At 35.9% G+C, this 17,737-nt stretch overlaps 1 protein-coding gene across 4 annotated transcripts in view; it reads right to left on the reverse strand.

The window, feature by feature from the left end:
• LOC150078026 (sister chromatid cohesion protein PDS5 homolog A-like) overlaps positions 1–17,737 on the reverse strand; it is a 797,139-nt gene that overhangs the window by 233,581 nt on the left and 545,821 nt on the right. For all 4 annotated transcript variants that reach the window (XM_090384327.1, XM_090384329.1, XM_090384326.1 and 1 more), the window contains exon 22: positions 14,696–14,770. In XM_090384327.1, coding sequence (XP_090240453.1) covers positions 14,696–14,770 — 75 coding nt within the window. The remainder of the gene's footprint in view (positions 1–14,695; positions 14,771–17,737) is intronic.

The raw sequence follows: 17,737 nt of genomic DNA on the forward strand, positions 1-17,737 counted from the left end.
AGCCAGCAGGAATAATCCCAAAGACAGAAAAGAATTCAAAAGATTTAATATAATTAATTGGCAATTTTTCCAAAATCTTTTAAGTACAGAAACCTCAAGGAAATCCTGTCCAGGACATTTACCATCCCTTAAGGTTGAGATAGCAGATTCCAGCTGAGAATCCGTAAAAGGAGCTTCGGTTCGGGGCCCTTGGTATGATATATGATCTAATCTCATTGTAGTTTGGATGGTGTTTTTACAGGAGGCAGTGTTCTCATGGGTAAGTTTGTAGGGTAATCCCCACGGATCTTCATTTATGTTATGCTGAACAAACCTTGTCCAGGCAAGTTTCTTCTCTTGGAAAATGGTGTTGAAATAACTCCTTCTATTGGATTTATACAATTCACCAAGTCTGTCAATCTCATCTCTGGGCCTGTTAGCTGTCTTTGCTCTCTGAAAATTACGACGAGCACCATGAAACACTATTAATTTTTTGTTGTTTTTTTCTTTTCTTGAGTGGACTCACAGACAGTGATCAGAATCTCTTGAACCCTAGAAATCTGCATATCAGCAGGAAGCAAGCCAAGTTGGGCAATTATTTCTTCTGAAATAAGCTCACGAACCTTTACATCAAAGATATTCCAATCAATGTGTTTTGTCTTAAACTGCGGGAAGTCAAAACAGCACCTGATAACCCTAGGATTGTTGCTTAGACTGATCATAAAAGTGATGACATTGTGGTCACTTGAGCACCACGAAATATGGCTAAGCCAGTTGGAAATGCCATAACCAAGAGTAGAATTTGAAAGGGTAATGTCAATATAAGATTGACCCACAGAAGAAAGAAAAGTAGGCGGATGGCCTGGGGTATTCCACAGAGTGAGATTATTGGACTAAATAAGCTCCTCCAAAAGTTCACCTTTAGAGTCTGTAGTAGGGGTATTCCAAAGCTGGGAGCTAGTATTAGCATCCATCATAAAAATGACAGGAAAACCAGATAATCGGATGAAAATGTCTTCCATGTAATTTAGAAATGGCGCTATGGCCTGACTACACTGAGCATACAAAGAAACCACATAAATTTTTCCAAAACAGCCTTCCAAGCATGCACATGCAGCATGTGTGGACCAGAGACTAGAAATTTTTGTTACAGTAATGAGGGGGGTCAGCAACCATCAGGGCGGCCCAAATCCTGGCAGTGGCGTTACCCCGGTCACCGACCATAACAGGGTTTGAAGAAATAATGCCACGGCTGAGAGGGAGGCCCTTGACCACACCTTTACAGTTCTTGTAACTCTAAAAGTTGAAATTTGTGTTGGACCATTAACTTAGAAAGATCACTTAAAACTTAAAACCGATAAAGATTGTTGACAATTTAACTGTATAGTATATACACAAGATATTCCAAAGTCAGTCCGAATTTTTGTTACTTCTTGGGCTTTCACAAATTCAGGGAACTTAACATCCTACAAGGAATGGTCCGCATTCCTCTTCTTAAGCTGACAATTTGGTCAAGAGCAGGTTCCTCCATTTTAGGACAGTCTTGAATTTGATGACCCAGGTCACTGCAATGTCCGCAGGTAAACTCGGACTGGTGGCAGTTTTTAGCTGAGTATCCGTAGCTAAGACATTTAAAACAGCGTGATGCTGTGAAAAAATCCTTCATACCATGGACAGACCATCCAATAAAAACCATGCTATTTGAAGCCAAAAACACTTTCCTAATTTTATTTGGGATCTCAAGAACCCAATGTTGATTGTTTTTGTTCCGAGACCTGATTTTAAAATGAACCTTAATAGACTAAAAATCTTCCTGGGATCATCGATGTCATCACCATAACAGAATTTAAAATAAGGAATTTTTTAGGTCGCCATTTTCCTCCATACAAAGTCAATGAACTAATGTTATATTTATGGAAAAATTCAGTTATAGGTATTACTATTGAAGCCAATTACACAGTTTGTAAATTCAATCTCACATCCCCAGAGTCCCAACACCTAAAATTATATCCCTCAACTAACCACAACTTCATCTTTAATCATCACTTATTTTTATAACTGGGGGTAGACAAAAACTCACAAAATAATCAAAATAACAGGAGCATTATCACAGAATATATAGCAGTGCTTAAAAGTGCCACTAGAATTGAATGGACACCAGATTGACAGTAGAAAGACGCTTCGGATTCAACCTTTTAGAGCATTAGCCATGTTTTTGAATCATCAATGAGAAATAAAGGTGACTCGGAATCATATCTTGTGGGAAGACAGAGGTGGGTCAGATGAAGTATATCCTTGCAAGGGCAAGTATATGCCTTATACTTGCCCTTACAAGGATTACATGTCTTCATAACACCCAGACACTGGAAGGCTAAATTTTTAGATAAAGTTATAAAGTAGCAGAAGCAGTAACAGACACGTGATGCAAAAAATCAAGCAAAAAAAAAAAAACCAATTTCAGTAAGCTATCAACTTCACCAACTGCTATTAACAACCCTACCAACCTTTGTATCATCTCCAAACTTCGACTTCAAACCTGATATACCTACATCAATATCACTGATAAATAAACAAAACAGTAGGCCCAACACTGAACCCTGGGGGACTTCTCTAGTAACATTAGTCCAAGAAGAGCAGGGTCCATTAATTACCACTATCTGTCTTTTCCCACTCAACCACTCTTTTATCCATTGTAGCAACTTAACCTTAATACCACACAGCTCCAATTTGTACAGTAGTCTTCCATGCAAAACAGGGCCAAAAGCTTTCCTGAAATCCAAGTATATGATCCAAATTTTCTAAGATCCAAATATACAATATCAAAGTTATTCCCTGCATTCAGCTCTTCTGTGACTGCATCATAGTATCCAATCAAATTGGTCAGGAAAGACTTCTCCTTAACAAAACCATGCTGTGTCCGAGCTACAACTGAAGTCTTGTCTAGATGATCCTGCAGTGCTACTTTAACCAGTGCTTCCATTAATTTTCTTGGAACAGAAGTTAAACTCACAGGTCTATAATTACTTGTGTCAGCCTTTGATCCTCCTTTGTGAATTGGGGTCACATTTGCACATTTCCAGTCTATGGGTACCTCCCCTGAGTCCAAGGAAGCTCTCATAATTATGGCTAGGGGTTTGCTTACTTCCTTTGCTGCCTCCTTTAATATAACTGGATAGAACCCATCCCAGGTGCCTTTTTTAAATTTAAAATGCCATTTAGAGCACTTGAATCCAAAACAATTCAAGCTTATGGAGGAAAAGGAAAGAAACAAAAAGTCATCAAGTTCTAGCACAGGTTGTAAAGTAGAAGGAAAAAATATTCTAACAAAGTACTTTGAAACCCAAAAAAATTACTATAGCAATGACAGCTGGTAAATTCAAAGGGTGTATTATTGAACTTGTTGTAAAGAATGGACTACGACATAGTGTATTCTCTTCTCCAGGTTTTATTGGATTGAGTGGTGAAATGGCAGCCAAACTGAGAGTATCTTTGGAACGAAAATAATATTAGGGGATGCTAACAATCAAAAAAATTTGTTGAAGGAGATGCTAAAGGAAAGTATATTCATCTGAAGATGGATGCATGCACCCGTTAACGGGTAAATTATTTTGGAATAAATGTCCAGTTTGTGAATGAAAATAAAGAAACGATAATATGTACTTTAGCACTTAAAGGTACCAAAGTGCACCGTACAAGCGAACAGGTTTGCAAATTGATTGAAAATGTGCTCAAAGATTTTGGAATTAAGAAGGAAAATATCTTGACAATAGTTACAGACAATGCATTGAACATGATAAAAACTGTTGAGAAGCTTAATGAGGAAAAGACAGATTTTGAATCAGGAGAAAGCTGTGTGTGTACAGTGATTTAGATGAAGATGAGTACTTAGATGCTATGTACCTTGGATGCTATTCCAAACAATTTCATTGGTTTCACTTTCCCCAGTGTCAACATACAACATATGAGGTGTGGTGTGTGTACTTTACAGCTCGCAATCCATGATGGTCTGAAAGGAGCTCATGCAGCTAATTTCATAAGTAAGTTGTGCCAGGTTGCTGTAGCTACTCGATCCCCCAAGACTGATGCTATTCTGAAGAGGTGCTGCAGAAAAGGAGCTCTAATTGATCAAGCTACTAGATGGGGCAGTGTTTATTCAATGATCAAACATCTTTTGGAATTAAAGCCTCTATTTATTGATATGGCAAATCCTGAAATAACTTTATCTGATCATGAATTGGAAGAAGTTGAGCAGCTTGAAAGATTACTTCACTACTCATATAATGCGACTTTAAAGTTCCAAGAGTCTTACTTAACATCTGGATCATTTTACAAAGAATGGAAAAGTCTAATCTTCAAGTTTTCCAAAATTGGTGGTCTCATTGCTGATGGAATCAAACAGTCTATGGAGCACAGAGAAACTAATTTTATAGAAAATGATATCTTATTAGCAGCAATTTATGTTGATCCAAATTGCAGAATTTTGCAATCAGAGGATCAGGTAGCTAGAGGAAAAGCTGCACTACTTGATTTAAGTGAAAAAATAACAGGATTAAAGCAAGAAGATTATGTGGCCTCCTCTGAGCTTAACACATCACCTTCTTCTTCTAATTCAGAATTTGATGAATGTGATTTTGAAAAACAGCTTGATCACCAAGAAAAAATAAAAAAGAGACTCATTCAAGCTAGTAATACAAATACCAACAAAGGAGAAGCTGCAGCGCTGGAAGCAACCAGTTACGAGAAGTTCGCTTTGATTTCTATCAAGCTTTAACTTTAGTGGAGAAAGGAGGTCGTACATCAAAGTTACTTTGATGTACGACCTACGATGTAACTTTTATTACATCAAAGTTATCAAAGGCGATAAACTTTGATGTAATAAAATGCAATAAAAATATATCCACTAATATTTCAAGATGCAGCCTTTTGCGTTACTGCTCTACCACCTACCCAAGTGAGTGTTGAAAGGCTGTTTTCAGCACACAAAATAATAAAATCTGATTTACATGCTTCAAAGAAAGAAGATTTGATTGAGTCCATACTGTTTTTGAGAATTAACTCAATCTAAAAGACAATGTATAGTTTAGTATTAGTTTTTACTAGTTTTTTGCTCTTTTTGTATTAAATAAAATTAAAAATTAGCGTATTGGTGTATTGTATTGAATATATAATGTTTGTATCAAATATATATTGTGTAATTTCAAATTTGCATTAAATAAAAAAAAATATAGCTACAGCCATTTGAATTCTGTATAGTGATTACCATATAATCATAATGTAATCAGAATTCCAAAAAGCAGCCTGATGAGTCATGCGGCAATGACGAAATATTTTTTTTTATCGAGGAGTATAGTAGGAGTAGGAGTAACATTAAGAAAAAATATCTTACTCCGGAGTAAGCAAGGAGTAACCCCAAAATCACCACTACTCCCCAGCCTTGCTTATAGCATGGAAGAAACCTTGAGTTTTGATTTGGGTAAAGGGAATGAATTCCCTTTAAAAGAATAAATCCCAGAAATCATTTATAATGCAGTTTCACTTGATAGAAATTTTTCCTGGTGCAGGTTACACCTGCTTATTTTAAATTTAACTCAAAGTTTTTAAAGCAGAAATGCTTCTCTTTACAATGCAGTTTCTAGCATTCAACTCTTCATATATATATGAACGAGCCATGTCATATCACCAGAATTGCACGCGCGCACACACACATGCACGTACGCACACAGTCCAGTCACAATATTATGACCACCCTCCAATGCAGACACCTCACACACACACCTAGTGAATCGTACAGCGCACATCCAAAAGAACTGTGGGCCACCAGGAGGTGGCCCCACAGTTCATTTGGACGGCCAGTTGAGCAACAAGGTCTCCAACATGACAGTGCAGCAAACCTTGTTGCACATTGGGCTCCAGAGCAGACATTTGGTGACAGCACCCATGCTGATGGCTGTTCATCGCAAACAACGCCGTCAGTTTGCACAGCAATACCGACACTGGATCCCGGCCAAGTGTGAACGGGTGGCCTTCTCTGATGAATCACGGTTTTTGCTCCAACGAGTGGATGGATGGTGGCATATTAGGAGTGAAACCTCCAAGAACAGAAGCAGAAGGCAGGCTGGTGGGGGTGGCGTCATGGTCTGGGGAATGTTTTCATGGCATAGCTTGGGTCCGCTGATACCTCTGGAGGGCGCCCTAAACTCAAATGGTTACCCATAGATTGTTGCCGAGCAAGTACACCTGTTTTTGCCTGTTTTCCCTAGGGGCGATGGTATTTATCAGTAAGACAATGAGTCATGTCATATCACCAGATTTGTCCATGAGTGGTTTGAGGAGCATTATGAAAACTTCAAGCTACTCCCTTGGCCACCGAATTCTACGGATCTAATGATCTATTGAGGCCCTCCCACGGCGGCTGGGAGGGCTGCATGCTGCGAAAGGCACATATTCTGGATACTAAGCAGGTGGACATAATAATGTGACTGGAAATCTATATATATGTAATGTTATAAAAGGAAGTGGTTGGGAGTTTGAAATTGAGATACATAAAGGATTATAGATAATAAGTTATATAGACAATGAGTGGGAGGTAAAGTGTAGTCTAAGGAACTAGCAGTCGAAATCATAGGAAAAAATGCATATAAGTACCTGAAAATAAAATAATATGAATTATGTTATGCAAAAAGTACTTAGTGATGCAATCACCATGGTTTTTGCCATTTTTTTCAGGAGTCAGCCACCAAAGCCAAGGCAAATGTATCAAAAAGTAAGCCTCTGTTTCAAACACCAGATATACTCACTATGCAGTAATTACAGGTTTAAATAAAGAAAAGAAAGAGTATATAAGTGCTGACGTAAATTTTGCGGCTGACCCTACAGAAACAGAGATAAAAAGTAAAAACAGGAGTAAAAGTATAAGGAAATACTACCTAAGTAAATAAAATTTTTTAAAGATAGAATGAAGTAAAATAACATAAGTCAGAGGGCCATTCTGATACTTACTAACGTGTCATGCCAAAGCTGGAATGTAGACCAAGTGGCGTATGCCAACACACAAAGTGTGTTGGCATACGCCACTAGGTAAAATAGATTTCATTAGGTAAAATAGAGTATAAATATGGTGAATAGAAGCAACCTCGTGACAGAATGTAGAATAAATAAGAAGTAAAAGTATGATTGGGCGAGAACGAAAATTAAATGAATGTAGTATGCCTCCCAGGAGAGTGTAAAAAAATTAACTGGCAAAGTAGAGTAATACAGATGCTGAACTTTGCTTTTTTTGCCTTACACAAATAGATCTTGATATTGCTTTCGAAACCTAATCGCGCAACAAGAAGGAAAGTATACATACAGAGTATTATGAGTAAGAGTGACAAAGGTTGTGCTTGGGCAGTTTGCGGTTGCGATTCCTGTTCCTATACTACGACCCTGAACATAGATCTGGGAGTATGCTACATGTGTTTAAGTCAGTTGTGTTGTAATGGTAATAAATATCATAGGAAATATACCACTTAGAATTAGCATTAGCATTAGTAGAGGAATTTGATGCAAGATAGCAAGCTTATGCAGCATCAGTCAAAAAAAAAAAATAAATAAATAAATAAAAAAATAACCACTTCCACTTCACCCCTCTGTTCGTTCGAAATACCTGTCCAGCTGAGCCTTAAACTTATTCAGGCTATCAACCTCCACGACAAGGGATGGAAGTCTGTTCCACCAACCAACCAACCATCCGCTGGCTAAAGGCAAATTTCCTCACGTCTATCCTACATCTGTCTTTCCTCAATTTGAATTTATGCCCTCTCAGGTGATTATTCTGAGCAAGAGGAAGAATCACATCAGCACTGAGCATGCTCAAACCATTCAAGGCTTTATACACCTCTATCAGATTACCTCGCTGGTGCCTAGTCTCCAGACACTGTAATTTGCAAAACTTAAGCTTTTCTTCGTAAGAGCACCCCTTTGTTCCATTCACCAATCTTGTTGCCCTTCTCTGTACTCATTCCAGCATCTCTACATCCTTCTTGAAATGAGGCCTCCAGACCTGTATACAGTACTCTAGGTGTGGCCTGCCCATTGCCTTATACAAGGGAATAATCACCTCCTAATTAAAACCTTTAAAGTGTAAGGAGTAGAATTATTAAATTAAGACTGTAAAGTAAAAATAAAAAGTTAAAAATTAAAATTAAAAAAAAAAAAAAATATATATATATATATAACTACCCCAGTAAGTTAGCCAATTAGTGGGCACAAGTTTTTCAGACTGTGAGACACCAAAGAGGCTAAGGAGTATCTTCTGTACACATATACACAGCCTGATAGGAGAGGCAGCCTGCTTCATATTATACTTTTTATATCTATAGAGTACCTGATTAATTTTTTGTAGTATAAAATATGGAGAGCTTTATTGAAATGAAAATGGTGGTAGGTTTTAGGAAACATGTTATCCAGTAGTTTGTTGTAGAGACATTTTATATTAGGGGCGACTAGACTGTGGACCTTTCCTTTGATGTTGACATGTAGAGTAAACCCACACGAACAGCAAATATTATATTCCTCAGAAATGCCGCGAATACTGAAAATGCAAATACTGAGTTATGGCACCCATAGTAATAAAAGGGTTCCATTCAAAAGTATAAAATATATAACAAAAACTAGTCAAAAATTTTGTCTGTATGTATTATATGTATTTACCTACATAATATGACTATGTACATAGACAAACGTAATGAAATACAAGCATAAGACATTGAAATGAAAATAAGAAACAATTTAATATTAAATGTAATATCTATTAGAAATTTTAAACAAACCTTTCAAAAACATATCAAGAACATGGGTTGCTGGGCGAAAAATAACTTGTAATTGAAGTTTGTTTCTTCATTTTTTTATTGAGCTCCTTTTGAATTTCCCCGTAAGGTAAGAGTAATTGTTCTAGGTCTCGTTTAAACTTGATGCTTCTTTCCAAATTAGGATCCATTTCCCCACCTTTTCTGAAAGTTGTATGGAGAGGCTAAAGATTTCCTTTAATGAATTCCTATTTAATTCTAGTCTAACAACGTTGAGATCTTCCTCCTAAGGATCATTTTGGTTTTCATTTGACCTTGTTACTAATTCATCCAACTCTTCTATTGTAAGTTCATCTGCATGAGTCTCAATAAGTTCCTGAATGTCTGTTGCATTGATGTTTTCAAAGCCTCCACCCTATATTCCCAGTGTGATTTTACATTATCGGCAACCAGTTCGTTGACACTAGGAATTGTTTAGCAACAACCACTTATGGCCACAATTTTTGCCATATGCGTTAATTGTAGATGCACTTATCTCATAAACTGATGCCTTGATGTTGATCAGGAAATCTGCAATGTTATAATTTTTCCAACTTTGACTTACAGTTAAGTCTGACTCTCTTTCCATTTTTTCAATTAAGCCAGTAAAAGTTCTCCTAACAAAAACATATAAATCACACCTTGGTCTAGTGGCTGTAAAAGTGATGTGGTGTTGGGTGGCAAAAACACAATTTCAACGTTTGGGTGGTCGAATTCTAGACTGCTTGAATGTACTGGTATGTTATCAATAAGAAACAGAACTTTGAAAGGCAAAGATTTTGAAGCTAAGTAACTTTCCACCTCTCGTACAAAGCTATCATTAAACCACTCTCTAAAAAGTGTAGTTGTTACCCGGGCTTTATTATTGGATTTCCAATAAACTGGAAGATGACCTTTATTCTTTTCCTTCAAAGCACGTGGATTCTGTGATTTATACACGAGCATCGATTGATCATGTGTCCACTAGCATTTGCACAAAACAAAAGAGTAAGCCTATCTTTGGAAGCTTTGAATTCAGGAGCAGATTTTTCATTTTGTGTTAAGTATGTTCTGGCTGGCATTCTCTTTCAAAACAACCCAGTTTCGTCTGCGTTGAACACCTGTTCGGGAACATATCCTTTGTCCGTAATTAATTTTTTTAGTACCGTCAGGAAACTTTCTGCAGCTACAAAATCTGCTGATGCAGACTCGCCTACAAGTTTCATGTCATGAAAGCCATATCGATTTTTAAATCTTTCAAACCAGCCTTTGCTAGCTAAAAAACTTATTCTGCCAGTGCTATCACCATTTTCGCTAAAGTGTTGATAAAGGTGTTTTGCCTTTTCACAAATAATGAGTGAACTTAACGGAATTTTATTTTGAGTTTGGTCTTCTATCCACAGATTTAAAGCCTTTTCCATTTTTTCTAATTTTGAAGCAATTAGCACGTTTTCACGGACACTATGGCGGATTTTTTTTTTTCTTGATTGATCATACTGTTGACTCATTGATTTTATAATATTTTGCCACTGATGAGACACTTTCACCATTAGAAATTTTGTCTAATAACTCAATTTTACTCGCTAATGTCATCACCTTCTTTGATCTTTTCACAATTCCCTTGTTATTCGTAGCCATATTTTTGTAGGGTTAGAAAAGAACTTGTCCACAATAAAGTCACTTTCTTTTAACCGTTAACACGTTCGAAAAAGTCTGTTTACACCACACACTGCAAAACGGTAGAATTTTCACTTTTGTAAACTTATCAATTAAAAGCAAGCGACAAAATCTTCCATGTTAAGTGCATTACACATACTGAACAAGGATTAGCAGGAAACATTCGCGCTCGCAATTTTGTCACCCCCATCCACTGAGCACTGTTTTGACTGGTCCACAGAGTACTATTCTGTGGACCGGGCAAGTTGATTTAACCACGCCCATGTTTTTTTTTATGGTGGAAAATGTTCAAGGCGCTTTAAAATTCACATTTTTTTTAGGTTTAAATCACTGACCGCAAATAGTGGGGGTTTACTGTATTTTCTTCGTGATGTTGGAATGCCAGTGTGTGAAGTTGACTACTTTGAAGATGAAGGTGTTAGGTTTATTACAGATATTTATGCTCGTCTGGGGGTTATTGATGTCAATATCTAAGTCTAGATAATTTGCAGAAAGGTTATTGTTATTAGTTTTTTTTCTAGAGTGAGCTCTGGCGGGTAGATGTGGGCAAAGTCTTGCAGGAAATTATTGCAGTTGATAACAAGCAAGTCATCAATGTATCTGAACATGCATAAATCTGTAGGTAAGGAAGTTTCTGAAAAGTACAGGTAAAGATTGGCTAGTATACAGCTAGTTGGTCTGCCCATAGAAATTCTTTTAGTTTGTAGATAGACAGTACTGCCATCAAAGATGTAATTGTTTGATATGCATAGGTTAGTTAAATTATTCCAGTAGTCTGGTTTACAAGTTACAATATGTTTATACTTGCAGTATAGCTCTTTCATTACAAGTTTTAAATTAGCTATAGCTATGTTGGTGAACATGCTGTTAAAGTCAAATGTTGATAGGTGAGCAATATCTTGATTTTTTAGAGCTTTTATTATAGGCTGATTATTTGTAATGATTCTGCTGTTGAGCAGCATGCTTAAGATAAGCTTTAGGAGAAGTTCTAGGATTTTTCCTAGTTTATCAGAATAACTATTTTTGCAAGATGTGATGAATCTGAAGCCTATGGGATTTTTGTGAAATTTTGGGATAAAATAAATGTAAGGAAAATTGATATTTAATTTTTGGCTGAAAGCAATAAGTTTCTTCGTAATAATACTACTGTTGTTGGTGACTGGTTTGTAAGTAATACTGGAGTTGAGTTCAGCTATTATGGTTTGATAGTAAAATGCTTTGCAGATAAATGCAAAAAGTTATTTGAAAGTCATCTATAGTAGTGATGATAAAGTAGTGATCTATATTATTGATGACTTGGTCTATAGTAGCGATCTATATTATTGATGACTTGGTCTATAGTAGCGATCTATATTATTGATGACTTGGTCTATAGTAGCGATGATAAAATGCTTATGTAACTCAGCTAAGTGGACTTTGATGTTGGAGAAGTTGTATGTACTGCTAGAGGTAGGGAGAGAACCGTGTGAAGATAGTTTTATAGCCGACCGGGCTAGCCGAGTGGGTAAAGTACCTGCCCGGCAACCCAAAGGTCGCGGGTTCGATTCCCGCCTCGGGCTTGGATCAAAGTACTGCAAAAACCTTGTGAGGTGCAATATGGCCACAGAAGCCGATGCGCCAACAACTACCAAATCAAAAAAAAAAAAATAATAAAAAATAGTTTTATAGTTATGGAAAAGATCAATATGTACCAATTTTTCACATTTGGAATACTTCTATTGGAGTATTATATTTGTAGGATAGTTTTAAGCAGAAGTTAAGTAGGTTGTGATGTAATTGTCTTTTAACCTTAGTAAAGTTGTAGTGCTCATATAGTCTGAATTTAAAGCCATGTGCCATGATTCTTCTGAGTTCCTGATTGGGGATAATATCTAGTTTGCCAGTAATATGTCCAAAATTGACATAGGGTGTAGGTTAGATTGTTTGCACATGCAACTATTGATATCTGGAGCAAATTTGTCCAAGTTGGTGGATAAATGCTTATAGTTACACCAATTAGTCCAAAGGGTTTAGAATAATAGAATCTGGATTTTATGTGTAGAAATTGGCAGTTGATAGTGTTTGTTGATGCAACTATTGATGGTGATGCTGTCTATATTAGTAATGTACCTCAAAATAAGGGTAGCAAATTCTGTGTTTGCCATATTGAAGGGAGGTTTTAGCCTGAAATTACAAATGTCTGTTATTAGGTGTAGTAAATGCTTAGAGGTAAACTCAAAGTTGAGAATAAATTTGTAAAGTGCTTTCGGACACTAAGTTTAGGGCCGAAGAGGATTTAACAGACTTCAGATTTAACGGACAAAAAAATTTCTGCCCTAAAGGAAAAATTTAGAACCTTTTTTTTTTTTTTAATATTTGTGAATAGAGCACACTAAAAGGTTGGGTCAATGAGTCAGCATTATCTTATCATGCATTCGATGTTAGGCTCAGGGTATTACGTCATCTAGGTGGGGGGGGCGGGGTTAATAAAGAGGGAGTGATTAGTGGTATGCGTCAACACTGTCAGTCTTCCGGTGTAGTTTGTCCTATTCTGTTGTTTACATTTTGGTTGTTTTTGCATTTTATGCAATTGTGATTTTTACATATTTTATAATAAATACGTAATATTTGTCTATCATTATGGCCTTGCAGGATAAAGAAGTAAAGTGTAAACGTGTTAACTTGAGTGTTGTACAAAAATTGGAATTGATTGAAAAGCTTGAAGGTGATGTAACTGTTGCACATGTGTGTGAGATTTATAGAGCCAAAAAGCAAACAGTTTCAGACATTTACAAAAAAAAAAAAAAAAAAAACTTAAGGAGTTTGCATTAAAATACAGTGTAGATGGTTGCTACAAAACTACTTCTACAGTTGGTAGTAGAAAACATATGAAAGTGGCCGAAATAAAACCTAGAAGAAGCAGTGTACAAGTGGTTTGTTCAGCTTTATAATGCTGACAAGACTGGCCTTTTTTATCATGCTGTTTCTGAAAATATCTAGGCCTACAAGCATGAAACAAGCATCCCTGGTCATAAGCTAAATAAGGAGCGAATCAGTTTTATTTTGTGCAAATGCTGATGATTTACATCGGCTTAAGCCTATGGTAATTGGTAAGGCAAAAAAACCATGTCCTTTAAACGATTTAATGAATCAGTTACAAGTAATATATTCCCATTCAAAAAATGCCTGGTTTACAATGGATATTTTCTGTGACTGGTTCTTTAACCATTTTATTCCTGATGTGCAATGCTATCAGACAGATGTGCTGAAAATTCCTTCTCATGAAATAAAGGCTGTTTTACTGCTAGATAATGCGCCTGCTCACCCTAATGCTGAGAGTTTAGTTAGCGGGAATGGGAGAATTAAATGTGTTTTTCTGCCTCCTAACACCACTTCACCGATACAGTCAATGGATCAGGGTGCAATCGTTGCAAGTAAGAGGTTGTATAAGAAGAAACAGGAAGCACGAGGACGCTGCAAAATTTACGTGCATACAACATCAGATCTGCTATCATCAACTTAGCAGCTGTGCGGAAAGATATGAAGATTACTACCTTGGCCAATGTTTGGAAGAAGTTGTTGTACATCCTGCATCTTGTTTTCCAGGCTTCTACTCTATTGGAATGAGCAGAAGCCGGGAAAACAAGATGCAGGATGTTTCAGAGACTGCTGGGAGTCACAGCGGTACAAGTAAACACATGGGTTGTGTTAGGGTCGCTAAGAATCGGAACAGGTGCATGTATACTTGCGTGTACACCAATGCTAGGAGTTTGGTAAATAAATTTGATGAATTTTAGGTATTGATCAAAGCATCAAAGGCAGATATTGTTGGGATATCAGAGACGTGGTGTCACACAGATATAAGGAAGGCAGAACTGGAATTTGGGGAGTACAATGTCTACAAAAAGGATAGACAGGATAGAAAGGTAGGAGGGGTTATGCTATTAGTTAAGAAACACAAAATCCAAGGATTTTTAAGAAAAAAAAAAAAAATAAATAAAGTTTGGTTCCTGTCATAAATTTATTTTTATATTTTTAACTGATTTTTAGTGGTGTGTATAAATTACTCAATGTACATTATATTTTATTCATACTTATATATTATAATAACATTTTAATACATCCTGTACATTGTAAGTTCATTATTAATATATGTTTTTAAAATAGATTTAACTGACTTTCAGCAATAGCAGAAACCCCTTCCCCCAAATAGTCAGTTAAATCGAGGGCCTACTGTATATTTAACTCTAACTTACCTTCACTTTTGTTTCTTCTGGTAGCATATCATGTTCACACCAGACTGCATCATCATCAACATTCCTTCCAGGTTCCTAAAATATGCAATTAAATCCAATTATATTCTGCGAAGACTGTTCATTCAGAATTGACACAGTGACTTGTTTTTTGTTGCAAAAATGTAAGCACCTGATATTTTTGTATTTTTAACTCAGTACTCCAAACCCCCACATTACTGCCCGTTAAACAGTACCGTTCATTCCCTCAACATCAACAATATGTTTAAGATCAGGCCTGGGCAAACTTTTTGGCTGAAGGGCCACATTAGGAATACAAAAAGAAGGTGGGCCGCATGTAAAATACAATTTTTAGATATATATTATTTGTTATCATGAAGAAGAAATATAAAAAAAAATTATTCTCTAACAAACAAGAATTTAATGAGATGAATGGAACTGTTTTACATCTTTTACCATTTTTTTTAAATTTCGGGTATTAATTTTGTAGTTGGGATTCTTAAAACTGCTTGTAAATTATCATCAGTGATGGTTGATCGTAAAGAATTTTTATTTAGATTCATGATGGAAAATGTTTGTTCACATATGCAGGTTGATCCAAAAATAACCAACATTTTTCGGGCAAAATCTTTAAGTTCGTCGAATTAAGAGTATTGTAAAATTTACAGATTTCCTCATGACGTTGCAATTTCCTTAAATCGGTATCACACTGCAGATCTATAATCTGAAGCTGTAGTTCACTCGGTGCACTATAAATTTCTATTGAAAATGGGTCACGCACTATTGCCAAACTTGTCTAAATTTTTCGGAAGTCGCCAAATCTTCGTAAAAAGTCGTCATTCAAAGTGTTGATAATTACACAATATTTTTCAAATTTATTTTCTGGAATCTTCAGCAACTTCATGGTTGGAAAGTGGTCTACCTTGTTAATTAATAAATGTCGAAGGAACAACTGGAGTTTTAATTTAAATCCATTCAAACTTTTTTTACCATATCATGGGTGTATAAATTTTTCCCTTGTAACACGATGTTGAAAGTATTTAAGTGTCACGATGTCCAGGGAAACACAAAATCACAAATCCAGTTATTATCAGTTAATTCGGGAAGTCCATAATATTTTTCAGTTTTAAAAATAAAATGTCATTTTTAAGATCCCATACTCGCCGAAGAACTTTTCCTAAGCTAAGCCATCGAATTTGGCTATGATAAGGAATATCTGTGTACTCTGATTCAATATCTTGAAGAAAATTAACGAACTGTCTGTGTTTCAGGCCTCTTGATCGTATAAATTTACTAGTTTAATAATACAAGATGTGACATGTTCAACTTTTAACGCATTTTTACGTAATACTTGTCGATGTATAATACAATGAATTGTAATTAAATTATAATCAGGATAATTTTCACAAATTTTATCCTGAATTTTCTTTAACGCTTCAACATTTTTACCTGTCAAATTTGGTGCTCCGTCAGTTGTTATGCTTACCATTTTGTTCCATTGTAAATTATATCTTGTTAAGCATTTTTCAACTTTTTCAAATATATCAGCTTCCGTTGTTTGGTCTTTAAGAGATTCCATTGAAAGAAGCTCTTCAATAATTTCAAAATTAGAGGTACATCCACGTATAAAAATTAATAACTGTGCAGTATTCATTTGGTTGTTACTTTCGTCGAGAGCTATCGAGTACCATGTTATGGATTCTAATACTGATAATAATTGCTCATTCAAATTTGTATCGATACATTCAATTTTTCTTACTACGGTTCGCCGAGATAAACTTATATTCTCAAATTTGTGTTTAATGTCAGGACATACATAATTCCACAAGCTTCAGTCATACATTCCTTAATATAGTCTCCATCAGTAAAAGGCTCATTGCTTTTTGCAATTATATGAGAAATAACAAAACTTGCCTCTACAGTAGCTTCTTGTTCTTTAGTTACCCGCATAAACACATTTTGTTGTCTAGATAAATTTTGAATCAATCCATCAGCAGTTTTCTTTCTCGCTTCTGGAGTTAAATTGGCACCATATTCGGAATGTTTAGTAGTGAAATGTCTTTTAATATTGTACTCTTTCAACACAGACACTCTCCCGGCAGATGAGACAAATAGTCTCATTATTTATGTTAGCAAAAAAAATATTTTGTGTTCCACTCTTCATTGAAGACACGATGCTCTTGTTGAATTTTTCATTTTTTATTCATTTTTAAAAGGGCGTAAATTTTATTTTTATCGCTACTAGCACCAAGATGATAACCGAAGATAACACAAAAAAACTAACTGCAGGATGACCGTCAGAGAAAACAGATTGGAACTACGGCCGGTCAGCAGTCCTATCCTATTACTCTGCCACCGCAGCAAAGCCGTTGTCATCGTCAGGGGTTATCTGTTACCATAGTTTCGCGCGGTTAGTTTATAATCACAAATTATACCATTATAAAAGCACCCGCTGGCTCGCTCCGGTTTGCGCACAATTTCAAATTCTATCTTAATTTGAACAATACAGAGATGATAAAACAATTTACAAGTCGGCAAATTCTATAATGTATTACATATACAAATTTATTTTTCAAAAAGGCGTCGCAAAAGCATAAAATAAGTAAACTTTTTTCGAAAATACAATTAAAGCTCACTGGCCGCATGCGGCCCGCGGGTCATACTTTGCCTGGGCCTGTTTAATATGAATAAGATGTTTGCATTTTAAACTTTCTTAATTATGAAAATCAAAATCATGGGAGATATTATGTGCAAGACACACGGTATCTACACTACTTATCATAGTAGCTCTCAGTAATGTCTAGACTGTTTTCAGCAAGGTTTTAGTTTTGATTTTCTCAAGTTAGAGGTATCATAAGCTTTCTCACGACTTGAATATTCTAAGCAGGTTATTAGTTTACTTATACAGTAGAATGTCGGTTATCCAGAATAATTTGAAAGGCTGATCTTTCTTCTTTTTTTTATTAACGGTAATACATGAAGTGCTGGTTATAGTCATGTTTGCAAATTGAATTTTAATTATAATAAGCAAAATATCGAGTTTAC

The sequence above is a fragment of the Mastigoproctus giganteus genome, chromosome 11, assembly GCF_048544385.1.
Source record: "Mastigoproctus giganteus isolate SK-2022 chromosome 11, ASM4854438v1, whole genome shotgun sequence".
NCBI classification, from domain to species: Eukaryota; Metazoa; Arthropoda; class Arachnida; order Uropygi; family Thelyphonidae; genus Mastigoproctus; species Mastigoproctus giganteus.